This window comes from Lissotriton vulgaris, chromosome 12, assembly GCF_964263255.1.
Source record: "Lissotriton vulgaris chromosome 12, aLisVul1.2, whole genome shotgun sequence".
Taxonomy (NCBI): Eukaryota; Metazoa; Chordata; class Amphibia; order Caudata; family Salamandridae; genus Lissotriton; species Lissotriton vulgaris.
The window spans coordinates 98,590,902-98,617,936 of record NC_141700.1 but is presented as its reverse complement, the minus strand read 5'-3'; the positions used below and the strand labels follow the sequence as shown (position 1 = coordinate 98,617,936).

Here is a 27,035-nt window from a genome sequence, read left to right as displayed (position 1 = left end):
ATACGCAGCTGTGGCCGTTTTTGCTGCCCCTATAGCTATTTATGCAAATGTTTACACCACAATTTATACTTAGCCTTACTTTGAGCCTGTGAATCATGAGATGGTCCTTATCAGACTATTCCTTAATGGTTTAACTTGTCTGATCCTCTTTGCAATTTGTGAGAGCCGAGATATGCTAGTTTGTTAGAGCTGTATAAAGAATTGACACTGTTCATTTCAGGTATGAAACAACACGAATGACCCTCAGCAAATTGTCAACACAGTGTGTGCTGTTGGAGAGTGGATGTTGTAGAGCAGTGGTTCTCAACCTGGGGTCCGCAAAGCCTACTCAGGGAGTCTGCGACTTATTAGAAAATTAAATAATATTAACAGATTAATAACATGTAACGTTCTGTAAATGAGAAGGAATTGGAGACAAAAAATTAAGTTGTTATCCTCAGATTGATTCGTGGGAGCAGTGCAAAGACAGAATATAGTAAGGACGATGATTGGCCTCCATTGAATTTAGAATAGCTCTAGCCTTCCCATACATTTTTAAAATAATGTTTTAAATATATTTTCTGTGAATTACATTTGTGTATGTGTTTCATGAATGCTTCTTTCTGTGTTTTTGTGCATTCTTTTGTGGTTCAATACATTGCAATTGCTTAGGCTGACTCCCTAGTTTCCAATCATGATTCAGTGGGGGTCCCTAAATTCCGAGAACACAGAGGCATAAGAGAATAAAGAGATAAAGTAAATCAGAAATTAGTCCCCTTATAAGCTGGAAAAGCACAACAAATACTCTTTCGATACTGGCATTGACAGAAATGCAAGTCTTTTCTTAATGAGTTTTTCCCCCCCACATTTTCTTACAGTAATTGTGAAGTATTGACCACCCTGACCCCAGATACAGGTCGAATTCTTTCAAAGCTCCATGCGGTGCAGCCAGTGGGGAGGATTTGCTTCTGTACAGGAATCCGTGTAGCGCATGTAAGTTCCTCGTCTATTCTAGATGGCTTGTGTGATGACCAAGACCTTGACTGTTGTCTGTTCAGATTTTCATAGTTCACCTTTTACTTCATGACTTGATTTGGAACCATAGTGACCTTGCAAAATCATGATTAGGTAAAGTGAGTGTGTGTTGTATTGGCCAGTGGTTTAAATTTTCCACATGTATTTTTTTAAAACCGTTTAATTTATGATTTTATTGTAAAAAAAAATGCAACAGATAAGTAATGAGAACAAGCACGTTTACCAGGTAGTGAAATAAATAAAAATAATCCCTTGCAGCACAATGCAGGAGCACAAACATCATGAGCTCAACATCCGATGCGGACTATCACCTGGAACAGGGACACTCTCCTCCCCACCTCTCTAAGTAGGCCCCACTCCCTCCCTCTCCTCTCACCCCTCTCCCCTCTCCCTATCCTTTATCCCATCATTATATTGAGCCCTCCATCGCTTGCTCACGGGCCATGGCGTCCTGGGTGATCTAAATGTGCGTGCTGTCTCCCACCCCCCTCTCTCCCCAGCTTGCATTTTCTCCACCAGCATCTCTGCCCACACCAGACAATCTTCTTCTACCGTGTCGTCCATTCTCACCTCCCGCTGTTCTTCTGCTAGAGCCTTTTCTACGATGTCCCTCCGCCATTGCTACAGTGTCTGAGCCACCGGAGATAACCATTTAATAGCAATCCTGCGTTTCGCAAGAATCAACCTCAGTAGTCCTTCTATACTGGATACGCCCCTTCAGGGGAAAAACAAAAAAATTCAACATACTGTGCCTCACACTGTACTCAGATGTCATATGAGTGACTCTCTTTGGCGTGTGTACCACTGCTTCCCAGTATGGGCTTAAATGCGGACAATACCAGAGCATGTGTATGAAGTCTGCCCAACATGTACCAAACCTAGGGCATCTGTCCGACCTATCTGAATATATCCTTTTCTGTCTCGGCAGCGAGATTAGGCTCTGTGTAGAATAAAATGTATGCAAGCTTAAATGAGGCATTATTAGAAACGCCCCTGACCCGTGTGCACCCTCCCTCCCTTTTCTTGTCTGTCATGGGTCCCAATATGTCTGCCTCCCAGTGGCGCCGTGGCGCAAACTCAATGCTTTGCCTATCCTGTATAAGGATACGTGACAACAGTGGTCCGATTGGGGCTATTGAGAAATATTTAGGATAAGGCTATTCATTAAAACCTTATCCGCCTAGTGGATCTTTCTGCTTGGACCACTGTTGTCGCATATCATTAACTACTCCGGTCCTACAGATTATTTTTGGGTCACCCCATTGTTATGTAATGACTATTATGTGGAAGGGCCGATTACAGCTGGGATGCCATACGCCATGGAGAACCCATATCCAATACTGCCTTCAGCATATGTGTTCCTCACGGCATATCTGGAAACTCCATCCCGATTTCCCTGGACATTTTTGTTAATTTGGCAAATTGTAAGAACTGCCCGGGACCTATTGCAAAACATTATTTTCGTCCTGAAAGAAAATACACCCATCCCCAGGGTAAAGATCCCCTGTGCCATGGTCATGTGTCAATATCGATAAAGGATCATAGCCACCAGAACAACAACCGCCAGGAGAAAGGGCGTCTGTGCAACACCACTTAATTCGTCCTTTCCCAAGCCCTCACCGCTATACACATTTTCCACATTTATGAAGAGCAAAGCATGCCGCTGTGACCAGAGTGATCTAAGTAGAATATTTTTCTTTAGTACTTCATCAGAATTGGCATGGTGTCATGTTCTGTCCAAACGGCAACCCACACAGCAGGGCACCCTTGAGGTCTGTCACAGTCTGAAACTGGTCAACCAAACTAGGCAGAAATTGCATGGTTTAAATCACTGCGTAATGTATGCTTGTATGTGGAGTTTTTATAGCGTGAATCTAGCCAAGCATCAACAGAGCTCGGTCTAGGATCAAAGATGAGCATAAAGGCAACAAGTGATAGGTAGGGAGCTGGTTTGTGGATAATTAGTGTATTGTGATGTAATGCTCTTTGAAAGAGGTGTATCTTCAACTCTTTCCGAAATTGGAGCAGTGTTGTAGTTGTCCTGATGAATACAGCAATTTTGTTCTTAGGTCCTTGGTGCACAGAAAGAAAAGGCGTCCTGCCTTACTTTTTCTTTTTACACTTCTTAGCCTGCAGTGATTATGGAATCCTGACTTCAGGGTGCCCAGAGCTACTGTAGATCATGAACTTGTCGGCAAGATAAGTGGTGGCGCTGGTCTAGATGGCTTTGTAAATGAAGCAAATGGTTTTGAAAATGGTGCAGACCAGCTACAGGAGACAATCGATTTCCATCAGGGTGGGATGATGTGATTGTATTTCTTCAGGCTCTGCAGGAGACATGCTACACTGTGTGGTACTTCCCTAAGGGGGCTCAAGAGTGGAGCCTTGGAGGTCATGGAGCAGGCTGCTAGCATCCACCAGATGCAGGAGTACGAGAGCTTGAACATCAATTCTGAAGTCACTTTCTGGAGGAAACAGTTTCACTTCTTCAGAAGGTAGAGCTGGTACAAGGCGTCTTCCTGCTATTTTGTCAGTGTGTTCCTTCAGAGTGAAGTTGTAGTCCAGGGTGAATCCAAAGGACTTGACATTTGGTGAAACGTGATGGGTTATTACCCAACTTTCATGTCATTGAGCCACATTTTGTATGTTCCTTGTTTGTTGTTATTGGCAAATAACAAGAATTGTGTCTGGGTGGTGTTGAGCTTCACATAGCCGATTGAGATGCAATGTCTCGATGACGTGCATGCAGTGTTTAGGATGTTGGATGTTTGAAGCAGAGGAGACTTTCAAGTAGAGTTGCGAATCATCGCCATTTTGGTGAATCTTGATGCTGTTATCTGCAAACAGAGCAACAAGCACCTCCATGTAGAAGTACAATGTTGCTTTTTCTATGTTTCCGCTTCACTTGATTGCTATTATTATTGAATTATTTTCATTCTTATTTTTATGGTCCCATGTAAGTTTACCTTTTTGAGTGTTTAGCTTGGCTAAAACAGTGTTAATTGGGACCTCTCCATTCTCTTTTTGCACTATTAGGTGAGTGTATAGGATGACGTCTAGCAAACCGATCCATAAAATAGTCACTGCATTACTGACACAAATAGGCTTACCACAAAAGGACTAACTTTCAAATGCCATTTCACACAACTTAAATTATTATGAAAGGCATGACATAATAGCTTCTAATATGGCATTGAAACCACATTATTTTTTTGTCTGTCCCATTTGAAGCAGAAACGGAAGAGCCTGATCACTACATTTGTTTGTGGAACCTGAGAATTTGATCTAGCAACTGAAGAAAAGTGGCCTCTAACTACTTTTATTGTTCATGTATGCTGAATAATTCCCGCTGTTCTGTGATCTTTCTTTAAAGCTCTGGTTGGAGCTGAAATAACTACATTCTTTGTAAGGTGCAACTTGAATCATCTGCTCTGCATTTCTGAGGTTATATAGTCTACAGATAACGGGAATGGTATTGCTGGGCAATACAGAGGACAGTTATCAGTGTAAATCTAGTGGAGTCTCAAAAGTATACATTTTTTGTTAGTTCATTTTATAAGGACATTTTAAAATGAAAACTCTGGTGCAAATGGGGAGTTTACGTTCACTAAGGTTACTTTAGTTGTAAAAGTACAAGTCACCTATATTGACTATGAGAAACATTTACATGTTCCTGCGACTAATATTTCCTCATTTTTATTGGTCACATCTTTACCTGACATTTTGAATTCTAGAGGCTGTGCCTGTAGGGAGAGATTGGATTATTGGCAGAAAAGATCATTCTAATACTTTTTCATTCAGATTGTTTTTGCAAGCAGTGCTTTCCATGAGGCAGGGGCATAATTGATACTGTACTAGATTATAATTAATGTCGAACAACAATTTCCATTTTGATTCATTTATTTTTTCGTGTCAAGGATTCATTGTAGTGTAGATTCAGTAGTCTTAGGAAAGTGATACCGAGATATGGGGAATATTTGAAATTGTCCAACCGGCTGTTTAAACATACAGACTAAACACAAATTGGTTTTAAAATCACTGGAAAACACTGGAAAATGGATGCTGCTATTTCACATTTTCTTTATGAAGTGAGGCTGATAAGGTGCTCTAAACGACCCATGTTGCTTAGGCAGTGTATCAGAGAGTCATTTCTGCATATTTGTAAGAAATACCTTAATCTGGGGGAAACAAAATTACTGGCTAAGAAATGTGACCAAATCCTGTTTGTGCCCTCTGTCAGAGATGCTGAACTGCTCAGGCGTGCAAGTTGTTTAGGCATTCGGGAAACCTATAGCTATTTAGGATGGTGGTTGGACTAAAATACAGATGAGTGTGGCAGCAGAATGTGGAGATTTGACAGAAGCAAGGACATAGACTGTGATTCCCCTGTAGTCTCAGGCTTCGTAATCCCACTGCGATTTCTCAGTGCTCAGTATGCGATTGCTCACTCTGTGGAGCCTAACACTTGTTTCTAGACTGGTTTCCTGGTGCTTGAACGGTCCATAGAATACTCAAGGACTCGGCCCAGCATGCCCTGCTTTAGGAGCAGCTCTCTGTATTTTATGTGAGCCGTATGAAAATAAAGACACGTTTTGGTACCCTGGAGGAATTGTAGTAAAGAAAATCCTGTCACCCAAACAGACCCTACAAACTTCAAGTCATTTCTGAATCGAAGGCAAGGATTCACATACTATGACCCTAACAGTCGAAAGCACAGCGTGAACTTAAGCTAATGTGTTTTATGTACCAGATGTGCCTTTGCACATTTATTTTTCATTCTTAACCACTTGTCACTGAAAAGTAGTGGATCTTGAAATGCATGCTTTTCAAGAGCTGTCCATCATACACATTTTTTTTGCTGAGATTTAATGTTAGTGTCACAAAGCAAACCGAAACTATTGCTGCACCATTTTACATCATATGCTATTCACAGAATTCTGGGAGAGGCCACGTTTAATTAATAGATTCAAATGAACGTGGCCCATTCTCCCAACCTCAGTATCAAATCTGTGCTTTTAAATCGCCACAGTCTGTTTTGTTGTTGTATTTTGTCTCATGGACGATGCTTACGTTTCAATCTGGGGATATCTGCAATCAGTTGAAATAATTTTCAGGGAAAACAGTGGATTCTGAGCATCTCCGAGTGTTCTTCAGTTTTCGTAGTGGTGTGTAAGCAGAGTCCATGAAATAACACGGAGATGCTGTGAATCTGATTGCTAGTGCATGCTCTGCTCCTGTGTTCCTGGTGATGATGTGCCGGGTTTTGTTTGAATCACGGGCCTGATGGATGTATATGCTGCTCTGATACTCCCAGCAGTGATTAAGAGGCCATTCTGGTAAACTGTGTGGGGGCTGCACGGAGTGTCTTCCGAACACTGTCTCTGGTTTTTATGATAATGTTTCTCTTTTTCAGTTGGCCCTGAAACATCGTCAGGGGAAGAACCACAAGATGAGGATTATTGCATTTGTAGGGAGCCCTGTGGAAGATAATGAGAAGGATGTAAGTATCTGTACCTTCACTTCCTGTGGTCCATCTCCATACAAAAAGCAATGCAGCAGAAAGAAGTACCTTTTTACTAAACACAGTAAAGTAGCACATTTCATGAAACAGCTAAGCGTACTTCTTCGTATCTGTATTCGTTGGAGGTTCCCGGATTCTATACCTTCATTCTACTAGTTTTGTAATGGCTGCAGATAAAAAAACATAAGAACTCAGTCAGGGGTTGTATGGCAGAATACTGATAAGAAAAATAGTCTAATTTAAGTATTGTGGCCTGAATTTCATTCACAAAAATATTATTCTAGTCTGCCTAGATTTTCTAATATTGACTCCCAACTGGGCAATAGTTTTATAAATGATATCTGGGGCAGAATATTTTTGTCAGATGATATTTGAGCCACACTATTCTGGTATGTTACTGACTCAGGGCTGCATATTCACAAAGGAAGTGGACTGATTATTCCTTGATACTATTGTATAGGAACCTTTGCACAGGCGGAAACTTGCATGTGAGAATAGAAAGCAATACCGGACTAAAGCTAAAGGTGCAGGGTTCTAAGCGTTGGTGCTGTAAGAAAAAAAGGCAGATCAGGCAAAATTAGAGTAGGTTTCCTGGCAGTAGCTGATATATGCAGTGTACCAAACAGATGCAGTAGTGGTTGAATCTCATGTCGAACAATTGATAACCAGCAGCATATATGACCTTTCTAGGGAAGTGTAGGTACGGTCTGTTGAATGAAAGTAAAGCACCCTTTAATACGTTTCTGGTGTCGCCACTATGCCGATTCAACACTTTCTGAAACACCAGTAACATGCAGAAATACATAGCAGTGAGTCAAGGACTTTACAACAAAGGGACCAGGTGTTGGTGTTTACTAGTGCTGCTACTACCAAACAATTCACAGTTAGTAATAGTATTAGTTAAGGTTCCCCTTATATTGAATCAGGTGTGATGGAATCGGAATGGAAGAAAGTGTTTGCTGGTCGATATTTTTGCCGCCAACCCAAAGGCTGTATCTTAGGATCATGCAGTGAAACATTACACAAACCTTGAAATTTGAGAGCGAGCATGGATGGCCGACTCAATAAAATAGGATCACTGATCAGGTCTATGTTAGAAGTTTAAGGAATCAGATCATTCACATGTAGTAACTGCAGTTCTTAACCAAAATTGGATACCGCCTACGTGCCATGTGAGTGTGGCACATAGTTATGTTAGAGACCGTGTTGATCGATTTAGAATGAGAACGGATTACCGTACACACATCTGCAGACCATTTTTGCTATTCTGCTTTCACTGCTTTGTTGCAGTTAAGTTGGTATTGTTCCCCCCCCCCCCCCATTTATGAAAAAGCATGGGGGAAAGGGAAAAGCTGTAAAGTGCCATTTGGTATAATGCAGAAATGCTATTTCATGAGAACAGTAGAGAGAGAGAGAGATTGAGTTAGAGCATTGCTTTTAGGTCCACGTAAGTGTTGAATAAGAAAGTTGCAGAAATGAGCAGTGTTTATTTACATGGGATACATGCAGGTGCCAACTGTCGTAGGAGAGTTGAAAACTAGCAGCACCAGGTAGTACAGGATGCTTGTAACAAAGGAAGTCCAAGAACTTATGGTATTTCTAGCTTAATGAGCATCTCCACAATGGGGAAGATTTGCAGGGAGTGGAATGGGTCCTACCACAACACTATTATCAAATAAATGTGAGCTCTCACCAGGGCTTCAGGAATAGTTTTAAGGAGCAATACTGGTGGTGTTAACGATAAGCAGCCACGTCTCAGCCATAGGTGTTCTGATTTACGCTATCTTTAAAATCTAGTAGAACACTTTCAAAGGCTAACATGAGGGTTTTTGTTAAGTTACATCTGTGCAAAACCACATGGGTTCAGATTGACTCAAAATTATACTTATGTAGCAATAATTACCAAGGTTGGCTTAATGAGTCTAAATATATCATGATATTCAGGTCGACCTGGTGATTTTGCTTGGAATTTTTCACATGCGCTCTGCTGAACTTTCAACTATGGCTCAAAACCACCTACTCCTCCCAACAATTAAAACAAAAGTATTCAATTTCAAATGGACTCTGTTAACCCAGCCCAAGTATGTTACATTTATCATAGTTCTCCAGAAATATCTATTTCTCTAATGATATCAGTCCATGACCATTTTTTGTTGAGGCTTCGTACCTTGAGAATCCTGGCCCATTCTGATAACAGTCCCAACCCAGCATTGTAGCTATCCCAGGCCCTACACCTCATCAAGTTTCAGAACGATTTTTGTTTTTAGTTTCCTGTCACAGCATCTCTTGAATGTACACTCAATCAAGTTGAAATCTGCCTCCATACTTAACACTTTCAAATATCCCTTGTGACTAAGGGAAAAACTAGCTTTATTTGCTAAGCTTTTATGTGCCACTTGGTTTAAAATATTGTTCAGCACGTGTTTGAGATGCGTAGCTTATTACTTTCAGTTCACCACTGTCGATTCCAACACAGTGCTTACTATGACTTCTCACAGCGACGATTAGCTATGGAATGATATTACTACGCCCATGTGTACACCTAGAAACAAACCCGAAAGTATTCTTTTATTCTATCAAAATATCTCTAAAGTCATGACTGGATCCCACGAAGATTTATCCATGACCGAAGCCACTTTATCATCTCTCAGACCGGATATACTCATTGAGATATTCTATTATTCACTGTATTAACGGGTGAAAAAACTATTCCTGTAAACTATTAGATGTGATTTTATTAGAAAATTGTCTTGATTATTGTAAAAGTTGCATCTATCAAATCGTATTGAACTATATTTGCATCTTGAATCTGTGTAATCTACACTTGACCATGGTATGTTTATCTAGACGAGAGGCAGGTCTGTCATGAATTATTCTTTTATGTAATTGTATAGACACTGTATATCATTGATGTAAGAAATATTTTGATAGAAACAAACCTAAATATTCTTTTAGTCTATGTGTACGCCTGGCTTTCTTAAGACTGAATTAGCAATTATTCTATATACTGCTAAATAAATAAGTAGTTGCCTAGGGATTTGTTTATACAATTGTTTTTCCCTGCCCTGGGAATTGATATTAGCAGGGAGTCCTGATATACACACTAATGATGTTACCAAGCTCCACCCCAACAGATGTCTTCCCAAAAGCTATTGCTTCTTAGGACCATAAACGTTAAACAAAATATCTGAGTGGACATCCTACTGCAGTAACAAGCTAAGTGGATTATGGTTCTAAGAAATTTCATAAAGGGGCCTGCAGAGCTGTTCAAAGCACCTCACTCTCTCATACTTCTTTATCCACCGCACTGCTAAGCGCAGAGTCCCATAACACGATAACTGCACACCCGTGGTCATCACACGCGACTTGCAAACACTTCACACATAGGATCAAAGCAAAGACAAAACACTACCAACCACACACCTACAAAGTGTAGCATGCTACCCATGCAAGCAAGCACTTCAGCGCCCCCAATGGGGCTATTAAGCTTTTTTATAAATGCTATATTAAATACAAATGACTTCGATTTGTATCTGCTGTGTGCTGGTTGTATATTGCGGAGATATCCTTGATTTAAACCGCAGTCTGAGGGTGTATGAACTTCCATCTGCACGCTATTGAGGTTTCTTAGTGTTCTACTTGAATTGTAACTCTGGTTGGTGTTTCTTCTGTACACTCATTATTTTGGCATGGAACCAGCGGGATGACATCTGTACATATTACTCTGTTCTGAAATGAGAATCCGGTTATGTTGTGCCTTTGGAAAGATAACTGTTCTCTATTTCTCTGTCTAATATGCAGTTGGTGAAGATGGCGAAACGTTTAAAGAAAGAGAAAGTGAATGTTGACATCATAAACTTCGGAGAGGAGGAAAGTATATTTTGCTCTGATTAGAAGTGCACTTTTGAGTGTACATTGGAGGAGGATGAAATGTGATAAGCAGGGGGGGCGGTGGCTAGAATATATTCACTGACATTCAGCCTTTTTCTGTTGTGACAAACCACTTGATTTATCTTTTTGAGAGACGTGACCTTAATACTCTGTGCCTCAATTTTCCAAAGGGGTCCTGTACTTTAAACCTTTTAATTATTTTAAGGAATTAAAAAGAAAGAGTTGGATTATTTACTTAAGGTACCAGGCAGAACACTCTTCCCTTTTGCCTTCCAATTTTAAAAACAAAATGTAACGCTGAGCTGCTTATTGATTTTGTGAGCGCCCCAAATTGGGCACATTTGATGTTTGGAGAGACTCTGTAGTCACAAAAAGTTTAAAGTGGTTCTCGTGTTATATTTTAGAGATATTGCTGTCTTTGAAAGCCTTTTGTGTTCTAGCTCCGATTTTAGGATATTTTTGGGCATTTTCTGACTTAAAACGCCTGAACTCTAGTTAGCTTAAATGTGATTAGGGCTAAGAAGTATATCTTCCCATACGACTGGGTTAGTGTGTTGGTGGGGCTCTAGAGACAGTAGTGGGGAACTACATCACTGTCCTAATTTGTAATAATTTGTAACGACGCCTTGCTTTGTGGCAGTCCCTTAGTGGCAAAGATCGGGTTTGCTTCATTCTGGTTGCTCTATAAAAAGCAGTGCATTGAGTTGGCAGCCTTGTACTTTTCATCTGCTGGCAATAATAAGTCTGCATTTGTGAGGGCCCTCTAATAGGGCTTCGAGAAACATTGGCTTTATAATTAATGACTTTGTAATAAATGTACATTTTGTTTTATTGCGCATCAAGACTTTAGGAAAGGAGTAAGGGAAGAACTTGCTTGAGAGCTGAAGAGTGAATGTGAGAAGGGGTTAGTCATTGGAAAATAGAGTGGTGTACCTTATTTAGTTTTTACAGCTTTTTGTGGACCTTATCTAGAAAAGGTTGTTGGCGGTTTGTTCTCTTAGATGTGGCCCTGCATTAGGGCATTGTTTAGATCAAACATGCCTTTTATGTTATTTCTGAGACTTGTCCTTCGGTTGCTGTAGATTCAGGATACGTTGCTAGCCTTGTGGTGGGAGGGAGTAGACTATCCCCAAATTCTTCCAGGAGACATTGAATATTTTCTAAGCATTGAAGTGATCTTTCGGAAAGAACTTTGTTCTAATGCTCAATATATTTGTTGCCCTTAGGAGTCCAACACAGAGAAGCTGACAGCCTTCATCAATACGCTGAATGGGAAAGATGGCACTGGCTCTCACTTAGTCACAGTGCCACCTGGACCAAGTCTGGCTGATGCACTCATCAGTTCCCCGATCCTAGCCGGCGAGGGTGGGGCCATGCTCGGTCTTGGTGCCAGTGACTTTGAGTTTGGTGTTGATCCCAGTGCAGACCCAGAGCTTGCTTTGGTAAGTGACCAAAATGTTGTCTGGACAGATCAGCACCTACGCTGGTTGAGAGGCTGCGCAAACAGTTCAGGCTGAAAGCAAGAAACCGTGTTTGTTGTTCAGCGTATTTCTCTGTATTGGTTCACGCGTAAACTTGAATGGCTGGCTCCCAGTGCAGTAATAGTAACAAAGTGTCAATTATGTATATATTGGGTTATCTTAGGATCTTATTGTGAGCAAAAGTTGAGTATCGGAGCAGAATTAACTAACCTTTTCCATAATAAGAGTTACTTTTGTTGAATGAAAATCATCTCGGGCTACTATTATTAGTGTTGAAATATTTACAACATCAGACAAGATTACAGTAGTGCCGCCCCATGCAAGATTACCAGCCCTGGTCACCTGAGTGCACCAGGCAGGGTTGCCAGCAGTAATGTAAAAAAAAAAAAACACATCCATTTGAAATGCTGAAGTATGAGTAATATGAGACAGCCACTGCTTCAGTGCCCCTAATACCAAGGTAATAATGTTAGTAATAAGACCCTCCCCCCAACACCGCATGTTGTATCTCTTAAATATCAGCTTTAAATATATTTTGGAAATCCATTTTTTCTCTCCACGTCAGTTTATGAATTCTGAAACTATATACCTTTTCGTCTAAAATATACGCTTGTCAGTTTTGGTAACCATATATTAATAGTAACCATATATTAATTCAAACAAGGAAAGACCTCTAATTTATTAGGCTGCGCTGCACATAGGAAAGCTACCAGTAGCTTATGATTTACAGACTGATCTTGGGTTGGGCTACTTTTGTGGAGCTATTTCTGTGGGTTAGTTTTGGTGTTGGAACAGTACCAAACTTAGTCTCTAGTGACTTGCAAAGTGATTGAGGCTATTGTCATGGGTATCCTCAATGACAGTTGTAGAAGAGCCAGGTGCCCAGGTTCACATTCACAAATGGTCAGTGCAGGAAAGCAGGATCACAGGGAAACTTGCTGAATTTATCCTGCTGTCATCATCCGACACGAGGAGACCTTTCAGCAGCACCCGCACAGTGCCTCCGTTCTGTTTAGAACAACAATGTGCAGGCAGGGATGGGGCTTTCTTATTTATAGTGTCACCTGGACTCAAAGAAAGGCCTGATGTATAGGGCCATTTGTTCCTATATCATCCTGGCTGGAAGCCACCTGGAGCCTTAACCCCTAGATACCAATGCAATATAAGAAATAAAGGCACTTAGCTTGTTACCACTTCATAAGTGCTTAACAGAAACTATGATTTTGAGACTGGTTTTTAACTTTGTTCAACTCTCAATGTAAGAAATCTGCTTGCATTGAAAGAATGCAAGATGTATCTGTTTGTGAGTAATAAGTGTTGATGTTATTAGCACCAGAGTGTTTTATATTCAGTGGTGGGGTGGTACTGGGGTGTAAAACAGGGGTGTAAAAAAAGGGGGGAAAACATACCTCCTCGCCACGTCTCTCCCGAACCAAACTGAACGGGAAGCACCCATGCTCTTGAGAGCCAATCACAACACTGCAATGCAACGTTGTGATTGAACTGAGCGCCGTGATTCGGTGCTCAGACAGGCAGTGGGAGCCTAGGCATGTTCTCCACCCAGGCTGTGATACACCCTGGGTGGAGAACATGTAAAGTGTGCATGACTGTTTGGCCGGCCCGAGACAGCTGGCCAAACATTCATGCGGACCTACAGTGTGCCTACTACTCCCCTGCTCCTCTGTCAGCAGAACAGCCCCATTCCGCCCGCAAAGCTGCTGCAACAAGAACAAATACAATGATAATAACCTCGAGTTATCATTTTATTTTTCCTTTATTTCACTGCTGCAAAGCAGTGGGGAGATGCCCCTCTCCCTTAGCGGAGGAGCCGCCACTAACCATGATCTCTGGAGCAGGTTTTTTAACCCTGTAAGATATCTTAAAATGTAGACTCCTTTTGACCAATTATGTAATCTAGAACATATTTACTGCCACATATGTCTTTGTTGCCAATTTCTGTGCAGCAGATTTTTATTAAAAAATAAATGTGTAGATTGACTGTCAGACTTTGGTTTCCAAGCCCTGCCCCGTAGCACCACTCTTCTGCCATACCGTGTCCCCTTATTTAGGAGTTCCCAGAGTACATTTTTTCCAAATCCAGCAATTCAAATGGTAGGAGATATCCACACCAGCTATGTCAAGGCAGTTAACACTGGTGTGTGCCTTGAATGTTCAGACTCTAGGATATGTAGGTGTTTTTTGCATACTGAAGCCAAATCACATCTGTTCTCTTTATCTATATGTAATGTACCTCTAATTTATCTAAATCGAATGTGCCTTGAAGGTGTTCATTGTCACTTGGCATTTTGTCTGCCTCAGAAATTAAAATTAGGGGGGCTTTTTCTCGGCAGGCGCTGCGTGTCTCTATGGAGGAGCAGAGGCAAAGGCAAGAAGAGGAGGCCCGCCGTGCAGCTGCTGTGTCTGCGGCAGAGGCAGGCATCCCTGCTGCTGGAACAGATGGTGAGAAACCTAGCTAAGAGAAACTGTAGCCTCGATTCAACACCTTGATGGAGGGTGGTGCTAATGTCCTGCCTTGGTGCCTCCACTTGAATATATGGTGAAATCTCCACCTCCCCCAGTAACCCTCCCAACACCTGCCATGTTAGAATGATTAAGCAGTAATAGCCTCTCAAATCTAACAGTGGCAAACTGGGAGGAATGATGGTGATGGAGGCCACGCAGTCTGTCTTGAAGGTAGCCCTCTGCATCCCCTCTCCAGGAGGTCAGGGTGTTCACCTGGGACTACCACACATGTGTGGCAGGTCATTTGTGACTCTCCAGGATACTTTGGTCAAGGAGGATTAGAGAATGGTTCCGTTTTTGGCTGCAGCCCCCGTATATATTTCTTTTTTCTGGGGCGAGGGGAGGTGGTTGTGGATGGTAGCTGGTTCTGCACATCAAAAAGAAGGTAATCCTGAGTATTACCATGGTTAACTGGGCCTGGCTGTGACGTGGTCCGGATATCAATCAATCAGGATTTGAAGAGTGAGGCTGCATCACCCGTAAGGGTCTTAAGGCGCTGGGAGAACATGCAGTCTGTTCTCCTTTTGGTTTAACATCCAAGTCTTGACGTCCTTCCTGAACTGTTAGAGCGATAGTGAAGCTCCGAGATGCAGCGGGGGGTGATGTTCCAGGTCTTAGCCGCCAGGTGGCAGAACGAGTGGTCTCCTCTGTTCGTCCGGCGATGCGTCGAGTGTCTGCTAGGGAGAGAGATTTGGAGCAAAGTTTCCTTGTGGGTTGGTGAAAATTCATTTGATTGTTGAGGTATGCCGGTCCTTTGATGTGTAGTGCCTTGTAGGCGTGGGTGAGCACCTTGAACTGGCATCTCTTCGCAACTGATAGCCAGTTGACTTTCCTGAGTTTGGGTGGGATATTCTTCTGTCTCGGGAGGTCGGGGATGAGTCTGGCTGCTGTGTTCTGGATAGTCTGGAATTTTGTCAGGAATTGGGCAGTTTTTCCTGCGTAGAGGGGGTTGCTGTAGTCATGTCTGCTGGTGACGAGCTTGCCTGACTGTTTGCCTGGATTTGGGTGGGAGCCGTCTAAAGGCTTTCCTGAGCATTCAGAGGGTAAGGAAGAAAATGGGGGAGACGGCGCTGACTTGCATCTACATGGATAGCTGGTTGTCGATGATGATACTGAGGTGGCAGGCGTGTTCGGTGAGTTTGGGTGTTGGGCCCAACTTAGGTGGCCACCATTTGTTGTTCCAGAGGGTGTCCTTGCCTTTTCAGAAGATAAGTACTTCTATCTTGTCAATGTTGAGTTTGAGAAACCTGTTGTTCATCCAGACAGCCATCTCTTTCATGCATCTTTGGAACTTGTCCTTGGTATTTGTTGGGTCGTTAGTCAGGGAGAGGATGAGTTGGTTGCTGTCCTCCTGCAGAGATTGCTGCCTTGATCATGAACAAGGCCGTGCTGAGGCCACCTTCCTGAAAGTAAGAAGCCTAGTTCTCTGCCTGTAGATAATTTTGGTTTAGTTATTATTGTGTCCTGTGTCAGACAAGTTTTCCCAAAGGAACTATTCATCTTAGCATGATTTGATTTGAGACTACCAACAAAATAGCCTGAATCATGAGAAACAACTTTATTCCGTAGTGTGGTTGTTTGTGTTTGGTTGGGTCACCCTGACATATGACACTACCTCTGCCAAATGTGCCTATGTGGCAACAGAATGCCTTCAATTGGATCATTCTGAGCATGCTGTTTTAAAAAGAAGATTGAATGATTGACTTTTGAACGATAAACTACCTGCACGTGTGGGTTTATACAGAGGGGGATGATTTATTAGGGACAGTGGTGTATAGGTGTTTTAAGAGCACGATACAGGCTCTTCAATGGCTGGTGGAACCTGAGGTTTGCTTTGTGATCGCAAGGAAGGATTTGTGACTGATAGATCACGTGACATGAAATGGAAGGAATTGGACTTTAGATGCGAATTGATTGTCCTATTTTACAGTCCTATCTACTGTATTACCAGTTCTTTGACTCTTGATTTTTTTTTAGTTCTTTGTTGCTGTAGAATCCTTGAGTCAGTCAGTTGCGTGATGAACCCCTATGCTGCTTATCTGTTCTTAGTCTTAGCATGCTTTTGTTCTGCTTTTGTGTTTCCCCTAGATTCCGAAGAAGCCTTGTTGAAAATGACGATAGGTCAGCAGGAGACTGGAAGACCTGGCCTGCCTGATTTCAGCAGTATGACTGAGGATGAGCAGATAGCATATGCCATGCAGATGTCGCTGCAAGGGGCAGGTGAGTTCGGCACCTAAATATTTTACAGAACCAGCCTTTGCTTCTTTTCTGCCTCTTGCTCCTTAACCAGTGGCTCTCCTGGTTCAGAAGAATTAGAGTAGTCCGATCGTGCACTGCCTCTAAATTCAGCAAAATGCAGAACAAAACTGTTTTCCTACCAAAATGGAGAAGTTGGTTCTTTTCTTGTTCTGTCTTAAAATGTGCTGAATTAAAAAAAAAAATTCAAATTCCAATTAAAAAAAAAAGCCTCTAGAAAAATAAGTCTAGGGCTCTGCACATGTCTTAATTTTTTGTGTCCAACATAGGTTTTGGAGGGCTGAAATCATGCCAGACTTTCAGGATAGCTGATGACTATACAACTTTGTACATTTGCGTTCAGTGTATGCACATTCATTTAGGTTGATATCTTAAAGCTTGCCATCTTGGATCAGTGCTGGTCTAAATATTTCGTTTTTTCATGGCATGTTTATTGAGGAGAGCATGGCAAAACCGTTCAAATCCTCATTTCTCATGTTTGTATAAAGGACAACTGATTACGGGGAAAAGATAGATTCCTTTTCCAAACCTTTCTATTAAAGCATAAATGTATGTTTTGTTACAAAAGAGCTTATCTCCACGAACAACCCTCTCACACCACCATATGTTCGCGTCCTCACAGCTACTCTCAAAGGCGCCCTCTTTGCAGGTCCTCAGCTGCTCCTCTTTTGCTGTGCCCATAACTATACACTCCCCTTCACTCCAGCTAAGACCCTTGCAGATGATTCACATACCTGAGAGGGAGTAATAAAATGCAAATATTTCTCAATTTTTCTTGTCTTAGCACTAGAGCGTACAATTCATTTGAAGGCAAATCACATGTAAGTGTTTAAGCCAACTTGGAAAGCAGTTCTGACTCCAAAGTAGAAACTAATAGTGGTGGGACTTTAGATCAGTAAGTTCACTTGAACTGTATCAAAGCTTTCAAAACAAAGTCAGTGTAGATGTCAATTCTCTAGTAGTTGCTATTCTTACTCTGTTCAGTTGACTCAAGAGCATAACATGGGAAGCAGGACATTATTAAAAAAGGACTTTGGATACTATACAATTGTTTCTTTCTTGAGTGTTCCTTAAAAGAAGAATATATTATGTTGCTAAGGTGTAGGGTATTGTAACATAACCGATTCCGCCCTAAGAATTTGGGGTTCAATGCCTAAGCAGGAGTGGTGGCTTTCTTACGGTTAATTAGTCACTGAATCTGGAATGATCCCACACACTCCTATGCTCCAGCTTTACCTATCTAGCTCTCTTCTTTCAAAGTCCTTCCGCTGTGTTTTGTAAAGGTGGTACTTTCTTCTCCGTAGAAGACTTTTTGTCTGAGTGATTGCTTCTGTACTTTTTAATTGTCCTAAATCTCTTGGTTGCTGCAGGAGTCTTTCTCTTCCATCTTGTCCTGCTCGCATGCGAGATCTATAGTCGTTGGTTTTCCTGCCGGGCTTCTTTGGAAGTGGGGTTGGTGCCCTGTCTCCCTTAGGCCCTCACCCACCCGTACTGGACATGCACGCTGCATCTTTTCACTTCTCTCACAGTGGGCTTGTCGGCACTTGTTCTTCTCCGCATCCTTCAGCATCGCAGCCAGCTTCCTGACCTCGGCGGCGGGCTCATTGCACTCACCAGTGCTTCTTGCTTGATGGTGAAGTTTAGTGGGCCATGTGTTTACTTTTAGAGAGACTCTGGGGAGGGGGTGAGGTATTTTATCTGCAAGCAGAGAGGACGATTTCTTTTTTTACACCCTGAGCGAGGATGAAGCGCTGAGGTAGAAATGTTTTGCACACAGAGTCCTGCATTTTTTAATGCAGAACCACTCGCCGGGGAAGGAATAAGGAACGTGCACGGTTTGCTTTTCTGTTGCCTGTGTGCACAGAGGCTGTAGGAGATATGAACATCCTGACTAAGTTTGGACATTTTGAGTGTGTTGGGATTAGGAAAGAGCCCGGGGATAGAAAGGACAAGGGCCATAGTGCTTAGAAGGAAAGGCCCATCCTACAGAGTTATGAGCTCAAACTAGGGAAACACGAGCACACACACTGAGGTCACGTGGATGGACCAACGCACACACATCCATGAAACTTAACAGGTGAACACTTCACTCACAAGCACATACAGGTACATGCATAAAACATAGGCACCACCCAGAACACAAGTACACACCGAAGGATGAGCATCTAGACACCTACAGCATTCACACACATGGCGTACAACACACAGAACATGATGCCGAACATGTGTAAACTTGCATCAATGAATTCTCATGTCAAGCTTAACACACCATAGACTAACACAGACACAGAAAGCTGCACACATATAAGCACACACAACATACTTTTACACACGTATTTATCCAAGGCTGTACTTCTGCCTGCTCCAGCCAGCCCTGAATAATTCAAGTCCTAGTTGCTGGGGATGACATCAGTTCCCTTTCTGTGCCTGTATTTGAAAACCTGCCTGGGTAATGGGAATGCTGCCCCTGCAGTGTAACATCCCCCCTGAACCTATAGCAGGGAGTTCAAGTGTAGTCAATGGAAGGGATCCCGCAGTGCCATGGCAACAGCGGCGCATGGCATGCTGCTCCCTCTTCTGTGGGGCTATCCTTCTAATCATATCATTCATCAGCTGCGGCATCCCTCAGTCATTTCACACTCCGGGCACGTACGCACTCTCCTGCCTGCGAGGTTAAGGGTTCTGTCGAACACTGCCACAGCGGAGAATTGTCTTCCCTTCCCTTCCCTTGCTGAATCACAACTCTTTCTGATCCTGTTCACCGGAAGCCATAAATGCACTCTGTCCTTTATAACTGAACATTACAGGTAGGGGCCATTACAGAACCTGCCGCCATGGTCAAAAGCACGGTTTTTGCCTTGCTGTCCTACCTCGGAACACAAGCGTGTGTCTTGAAACTTGACTAACAAGACATGTTATGTGGTGGCCAGATGAATATTGTGTAGACCCAGGATGAAATACAAGTTACGCTTGCATAGTTTCATGTTATTCCGGTAATACTGTATTACCCTTGTTACATGAAATCACGCATCAAGTAATTACACACCGTTGCAGCAAAAAATTAGCACAAGTGCATGGGAACAACACTTCTGTAAAGCGGGCGGACGGCTGTTATTTGTGGGATTTGTGGTGTTGGTGCTTTTTTAGTATGGACTACATCCTCGTGTCTAAAATAGACACAATTCATGCTGAAACCTAAGGGCTTTATCTTTATCTTTATGTGCCTCCAGTGGGTATCCATATGACTGTGGTGAATAAAGTGGCAACTATAGTTTGCCCTTATGCTCCACTCCTCTCTGTTGCAAAAAACACGCCAGATGCTCCATTGCGATGACAAACATTGTGGGTGACAGGGTATTACTTTTACGTGTTTCTCTAACTATAATAAAACAATCTGAAATTACCTATCCTATATGTACTCTAACTCTTGGGGTCAATTACAGTAAAACATCTAGCCAAGGAACTCCGGACCAATGCCCATACTTTTAAGAACTTCCATTAAGTAAGACCAGGCATCAAAGGCATTTCCGATATAGCGAGACACAGCGACCTATAGCTCTGTCGTGTATGCTGCACCGTACACAAGACTGATCAAGCGTCTTTGGTTAAATAAGGTACTTTCAGTTGGAATGAACCCATTCCAATCTGGGTGGATCAGAATCTGGGTTACAGGCAGCTACTTGTCATTTAATCAAATCAGAATTTTGTAATTCTGATCTAAGCGTGATAACGGTCTGTATGAACAACACTTGCACATCTTCTTCACTGCTTATCACTACTCTGAAGACGTTGCAGGCCGGTTTCTTCCTCTGATATTTACAATCTAACAAGCGGTCGAGAAGGCCCTTAATTGCAATGCAATAGGTCTCACTTTTGAGAGACTTTAAGCTATTGTAAATGACCATGCCTTTTATTTATATTTTAAAACCCAAAACATAAATAAAATGCACTGTAATTTAAAATGCCAATAGCTCAAACTTGCGTGAATGGGAGACATATTGCATTGCAAATGCTTGGTAGATGGTGGAATAATAAAAGCAAGACTTATACCCACATTACCAATAGAGGGACCCTAAGGTCAACACATCCTGTAGTGGTTATCCGTATTCTGCTGTCACTTCTAAATCTGTACTGCATGTTTTCCTTACCCCACTGCTGCCATTATCCCTGCTTTTCTGCGAATCGTCACTGCTGTAAGGTCCATCACGATACTAAAGTGGTTTTGGTATATCACTACATTTACCATGCACATTGAGGAATTGTAGAAAGCCCTAAGTACTGCAGCGTTCATCTGCACACAACTTTCTCCGACTGTTTGCTCAACAAATAACCTGCTGGACTGTTTTAGATGTTACATTGACTTCCAAAGTAGTTTTATGTTATGAGACCAAAACCTACGCATGTTTCTTACCACAATTGAAACTTGCAGTTACTAGCCTTATGTTCTAGACCCTCGCATTCTGGTCCCCCACACCATGTTTGGCTATGATAGCCTCATATAATACAACAAGCTGGATCTAGGTGAACTCTGACTGATTTGGACATGTTTCATAAGGGTCTTAGGCAAGATGTATCAGACTCTGGAGGAGAAACCTCTCGTGGTATGAGGTAGTCTTCCATCTGATTCTTTACTTTTAACTGCTACCCTTGTAGGAGCTGATGTCCAGCTCCTACTCCTTCTCTGCTCTGAAAATAGGCTATGCCCTAGGAGAGTAAAGGAAAAAAGTATAGCCACCATCTGAAGATTTTGAATGATGTAATGCTGGTTGGGCAGTTACAAAATTAGCATCCTTCATCTTCTACTATATTGGTTTCCTTCATCCAGGACTGTGACAAAAAATCCTTCTCTTTCCTTGTGATGTAGCTCCCATGTCCAGATTGTCAGAGAGCCCGAAGTTCCAGTAGAATAGAGGCTTTCTTCTTGCTAGGTGAGTTTCTGGCATCACTCAGGACCACAGAGTTCTGAAGCCAGCCAGCCAGGAAGGGCCGTGCCCCAATCTTGATTGAGGTGTTCGAGAAAATGCACCTGGTTCAAGTTCAGGGACTTTATGGTTCTCACAAAGAGCATAGGAATAATGCTCAATTTTTACCTTTGAACTGGGGTCCAGTTTCTGGACGTGATCTCCTTGCACATGGTCAGTCTGTGGTTAGTCTGTCAAGATTAAAGATAAAATACCGTACAGCATTAGGATTTCATCTGTTAACTTTAATGTTACGTAATTCTTCATTACCTTTGAGGAGAATGTAATGGTATCAGGTTTGCCATTTAAGGTAATAATTTTCAGTGCAAGCGCCTTCCATGAGCACTTAATTCAACCTGGAGTGTCCTTTGGGCCATTTAAAAAGTATGATGCACTTAACCCAGGCAACAAAACTGTGACCACTTGGATTGGATGGTTAGTCCCTTGTGTAATTGTCTCCTGATGGGAGGCTGTCTCTGAGACTTTTCAATGGTGTGCTCCATTGCAAAGATTTATACAGCAGCGATGTGGGCCACACCTTCTCTATGCTAGTGCTTGTTCTATTTAGTAGGGAAAGAAAAGACTAAGCAAACTGCAGCCAACATTAAAGTAATTTTTATTTTATATCTTGTTAGCTTTTACGTTTTGGATACTAGGTTTCAGTTTTGTATTATTATACTTATAGTAGCGCAAGCAGAAAAAATGCATTTCCTTTAAAAAAATGTTTTATATTCTTATGGGGCTTTTAGTGATACTTTAAACATGTTACTGGTGCAAAAGCAAATAACAGAAATGTTTAAGCTTTTCAGTTTCTAGCACTATTAAAAAAAACAGGCACAGCCAGCTACATTACCAGTTAGATTTACCTTGGTTACCAGAAGCTCCTCCAGCGGAAACTAATCTGTGTGTCATTTTCTAAAACAGACAGCCTTTTCTTTTGTTAATGTAGAGTACGTACCAGGAGAGTCTGCTGATCTTGACAGTGGTGCTGCCATGGACACATCTGAGCCTTCAAAGGTAACTGCCTAGATCTTTCCAATAAACAGTTTTGGCTTCTGTTAATCGTTGGTGTTGTTCAACACTACACTCTTTGCTAACCTGTATTGAGTTCAGTTTGCTGTTGATTATTGTAATCTGTTTGCATGGTCTATTGGAAGACCTGATGCCACTTCCATGACTTAGTCATGGTGCAACAGTTGTGCGTTTTATCCGCTTGCGATAGACCTAGGAGCAGCCACAGCATTGGCCGAACAAACAGCATCAAGTGCTTACACTGGGCCTTCCCCTCTTAAGCTGTAAATGGGTGTCTCCTATTCAGCCTGCTTTTTTTTGTTTGGTGGATTGGAGTTTACAGATATGTGAGTCGATAGCGGCATTCTGTGGCATTATGCTAGATCAAAAGGGAAAGTAGCCAGGTTTCTTTCCTGAACTGGGGTTGAAGTTGCTTACCTGCCATGAGGATCCTCTTAGCTAAACTGTTTGCACCATGTATAAACAATCTGTCGACTAACTATGCATCTAACACAAAAAGAGGAAAAGAGAGAATGTATCTAAAGATGTGATACATGGTCAACAGGATACTTTCCAGATGTGAAAAATACCCATCCGTTATCGACCGGCACCGCCCTTGTCATCATCTGGGACCCTTCACACCGGGAAGAGTAGGCGTTGCAACCACTTGTGAGTTTGGTCAGAATGTGGGTGGCCCAGTGGGCTATGGGTATGTTGGCGTGTTCTGATAACCGAAAAGCAGTGCGTAGATTAAAGTGAGGGTGATAAAGGGTGCAAACAAAGCTAAAATTGGAGAGATAGGAGGAAAATGAGTTTAATGAGTACCTCTCAGCTTCCAAATGAATAAAATCAGTGCGAAAATATAGTAGTTTCAACAAATAGCCACTATATGTAACAATAGGTCAACATGTTTCTGCAGTCTTATGGACCCAAGTAGGTGTCCGCTGCTTTCATCAGGACCAGAGGTCGCTACTGCTTAAAAATTGGTGAATAACAAATATAGTGGTAAAAGATATCACCTGGGTATCCTAGGTGTGATCATTCTCCTAGCTGCTATTTGGTAGGAGAGAAATGCTCCACCTCACCTGGCTGCGGCGCAGGTAAACAGAGCCCCGCTCTGACCGTCAGTACTCCGGGCGAGCAGTATCGACCTCCGGTCCTGATGAAAGCAGCGGACACCTACTTGGGTCCATAAAACTGCAGAAACATGTTGACCTATTGTTACATATAGTGGCTATTTGTTGAAACTACTATATTTTCGCACTGATTTTATTCATTTGGAAGCTGAGAGGTACTCATTAAACTCATTTTCCTCCTATCTCTCCAATTTTAGCTTTGTTTGCACCCTTTATTACCCTCACTTTAATCTATGCACTGCTTTTCAGTTTAGTACACGCCAACATACCCATAGCCCACTGGGGCACCCACATTCTGACCAAACTCACAAGTGGTTGCAACGCCTACTCTTCCCGGTGTGAAGGGTCCCAGATGATAAGGGCGGTACCGGTTGATAACTGATGGATATTTTTCACACCTGGAAAGTATCCTGTTGACCATGTATCACATCTTTAGATACATTCTCTCTTTTCCTCTTTTTGTGTTCGATGCATAGTTAGTGGACAGTATCCTTGGAAAGCCATTGTGCACATATGCAGTAGTGTTAGTCACTGCATGCAGGGACTTGTCCCTCACCAAGTTCTTTAGGGCTCCGTGGAGGACTCTTCAGTTGTATTCATCATGAACCACTCACAGGCTAGTTTTTTCTTTCAGGATGAGGAAGAGTATGATGTGATGCAGGACCCCGAGTTCCTGCAGAGTGTACTTGAAAACCTTCCTGGTGTGGACCCAAACAACGAAGCCATCCGTAATGCCATGGGCTCCCTAGCCTCGCAAACCAGCAAAGACACCAAGAAGGAAAAGAAAGAAGAAGACAAAAAATGACACTCCAGCATTCCAAGGCTACTAAGTGATTGGCTCTGCATGTCCCAGTCCGGTTACTCTAATACCACAGTGCATATTATTCTCTACCGAGGTTAGCAATCGAATGGCTGTAAGAGAGGTTTTTTTTCTTGATATTGTTAATAAATACAAATTTAAAAAAGAAATACTTTGTATCAAGAGTAGCCATTTTCTTTTGAATTATTTAGACATTTTTGCCAACCAAGGAATTGGATAGCATTGTCTAGCTTCAGGAGGCAATTTGTTCAAGCCAAGTCTTCCAATTGTAATTCCTGTTTTCTTAAAGATATGGTGAAGTCGAAGAGACCACTTTCGATCTGTGGCACATTATTGTGTTGACCAAAGAAACCATGTGGCTCGAGTCTTTTCCTTTGATGCCTGGAATGTAAGTATGCAGGTTTCTCTTACCAAAGTGCAAGTAAAACATCTTTTCTGCTACTTGGTGTGCTAGAAAGCCGTAGTGCATATGAAACATGTACGGTTACACAAGAGGGATGGTGGACTTCAATAGTTCATGCCAATGTCCTCAATAATTTTTCCTTACTATTAGATTTGTTTGGCGTTTGACATCACAGCACCAGTTGCTGCTGTTTTATTTGCTGTTTCTGATGTGGATACATGTGTCCCGGCCACAGCATATTAAAAGCTTTCGCCCTCATTCACTTCCCAAGGCAAACTTTTTGAGTCTCAACACGTTTTGTCTTTGGTTTTACTTACCTGCCTCTGTAAGCAATGTTTCTCTGATATTTCTTTCTGACCTCTACAAGTTCTTAATGAATAGCTCACATGCTCTTGGGTCCGCCAGTTTATCTACTCTGATGTAAGACTTGTCTTTGAATGTTCTCTTCTGCTTAAACTTCAATAACCTATGTGGAAAAATGTCAACACACGCCAGTGGCCATACGTTGAAGCAGTGAACAGTGTGTGCAGGCGACAAGCCTTAGTTAGCTCAGAACAGCACATCAAACCATGAACAGGTATGAGAGTAGCAGAACTCGACCCTTCCTAGCTTTGATCTTTCTTTTAGATATAACAGTTTAATAAGAAAAAGCACAGAACTTTGTCTCCCGTTTTAGATTTGCAGAATCTGTATAGTGGGTACCAAATAATTTGTATGAATGTGTAGCAGGCTATTAACTACCTAAAAAAAGATTAAAGACCAGGTGTGTTGAGTATTGAGAAGGACTGTGAAGCGAAAAAGCTTAGTTCACAGTTCAGTTCTGAAAGCCTCAAGCCCTTCTCATATTTATCTTTGTCAGAACATGTTTCTTTCTTGTCTGTATTAAACTTACAGTTAAATATTTATTTTCTCAGATTCATATGAAATGTGTATCTTTTATTTGTGTGCCTGCCCTGACATATGTAGATTTGGCAGCTTAAATGGTTGTGGATCCATCTCTTACTTCTTGAGTGTTAGGCTCATCGCATTGTGCCATCTGAATGAATTCTACATTCTGAGTTTATATTTTATTGGTCTAGCTTTAATTATCTTTTGCCAAATGCACTTAGAAATTATTTAAGTAAAGGCCAGTGACTATATTGGGTGAGCTTTTCCATTCTTTGGATTTGTCACTCTTTGCATTGTTCTCCTTGCAGCTGGTGGAAAAATAAAGTACATAGTTTGCAAAAAAGAAAGTAATTTAAAAGAAAAGGAGTAGACGGCAGCTGGGGGCTTGTGTGAAATGATTATATACTTTGTGAATGTTGCCATGTGCACATTTGTTGGAGAGTTCATAAGAAAGCAGTTCTAGGTATTAGACATTGGTAAAATAATTTAATAGAAGGTAGATGCGCTGAAGGGAACTGGCCCTTTGTAGCAGTTATCCCCCTACGTTTTGCCCCCTTTTTAGCTACTAGATGCTGATTTTTCACTCTGACGGTACACGGAGGCCTGCTAACCAGACCTCCATGCCAGTGCTCCTTCCCTAAAACATGGCGTTGTCCAACTGTGCTACAATTGGCAAAGGACTCTAGCACTCCTGTAATTGGTACTCCAGGTACCTAGAGCAGGAGTACTAAGGAAGGTCCTTAATAGCTGCAGTATATCTAGGCCAACCTAAGTGACCCACATACAAATTCCACACAGACTGCCATTGCAGGCTGCATGACATGGTGCAAACCATGAGCTAAAACACATGACACACTCCTGTGTGTCATGTCACAGTCACTGCATCTGATATATGTAAGTAACCCCTACAGCCAGCCTTCGATTCCTAGGGCAAGGTGCATTATATTTTATGTGTGGATATATCTGCATGAGCATATGTGCCTCTGTGACGTCTAGTTCCATTTAGATATTGCAAGTGATCATGAAAGCCATTGTAAGCAACTGCTGGATGCACACTGGTGAAAACGACTTCCCAAGTACCATGATGGCTTCACTGAAAATAGGGATGTTTGGTATCAAACATTTGTTAT

General features: G+C 42.0%; 1 protein-coding gene across 1 annotated transcript in view; it reads left to right on the top strand.

Annotated features, from left to right (window-relative positions):
• Positions 1 to 24,763, top strand: part of PSMD4 (proteasome 26S subunit ubiquitin receptor, non-ATPase 4) — a 31,020-nt gene extending 6,257 nt beyond the window's left edge. The window contains exons 3-10 of the mRNA XM_086947353.1: positions 858 to 972; positions 6,428 to 6,514; positions 10,337 to 10,407; positions 11,655 to 11,868; positions 14,259 to 14,367; positions 16,519 to 16,650; positions 22,597 to 22,664; positions 24,429 to 24,763. Coding sequence (XP_086803479.1) covers positions 858 to 972; positions 6,428 to 6,514; positions 10,337 to 10,407; positions 11,655 to 11,868; positions 14,259 to 14,367; positions 16,519 to 16,650; positions 22,597 to 22,664; positions 24,429 to 24,599 — 967 coding nt within the window. The 3' untranslated portion in view covers positions 24,600 to 24,763. The remainder of the gene's footprint in view (positions 1 to 857; positions 973 to 6,427; positions 6,515 to 10,336; positions 10,408 to 11,654; positions 11,869 to 14,258; positions 14,368 to 16,518; positions 16,651 to 22,596; positions 22,665 to 24,428) is intronic.
• Positions 24,764 to 27,035: the final 2,272 nt, after the last annotated feature.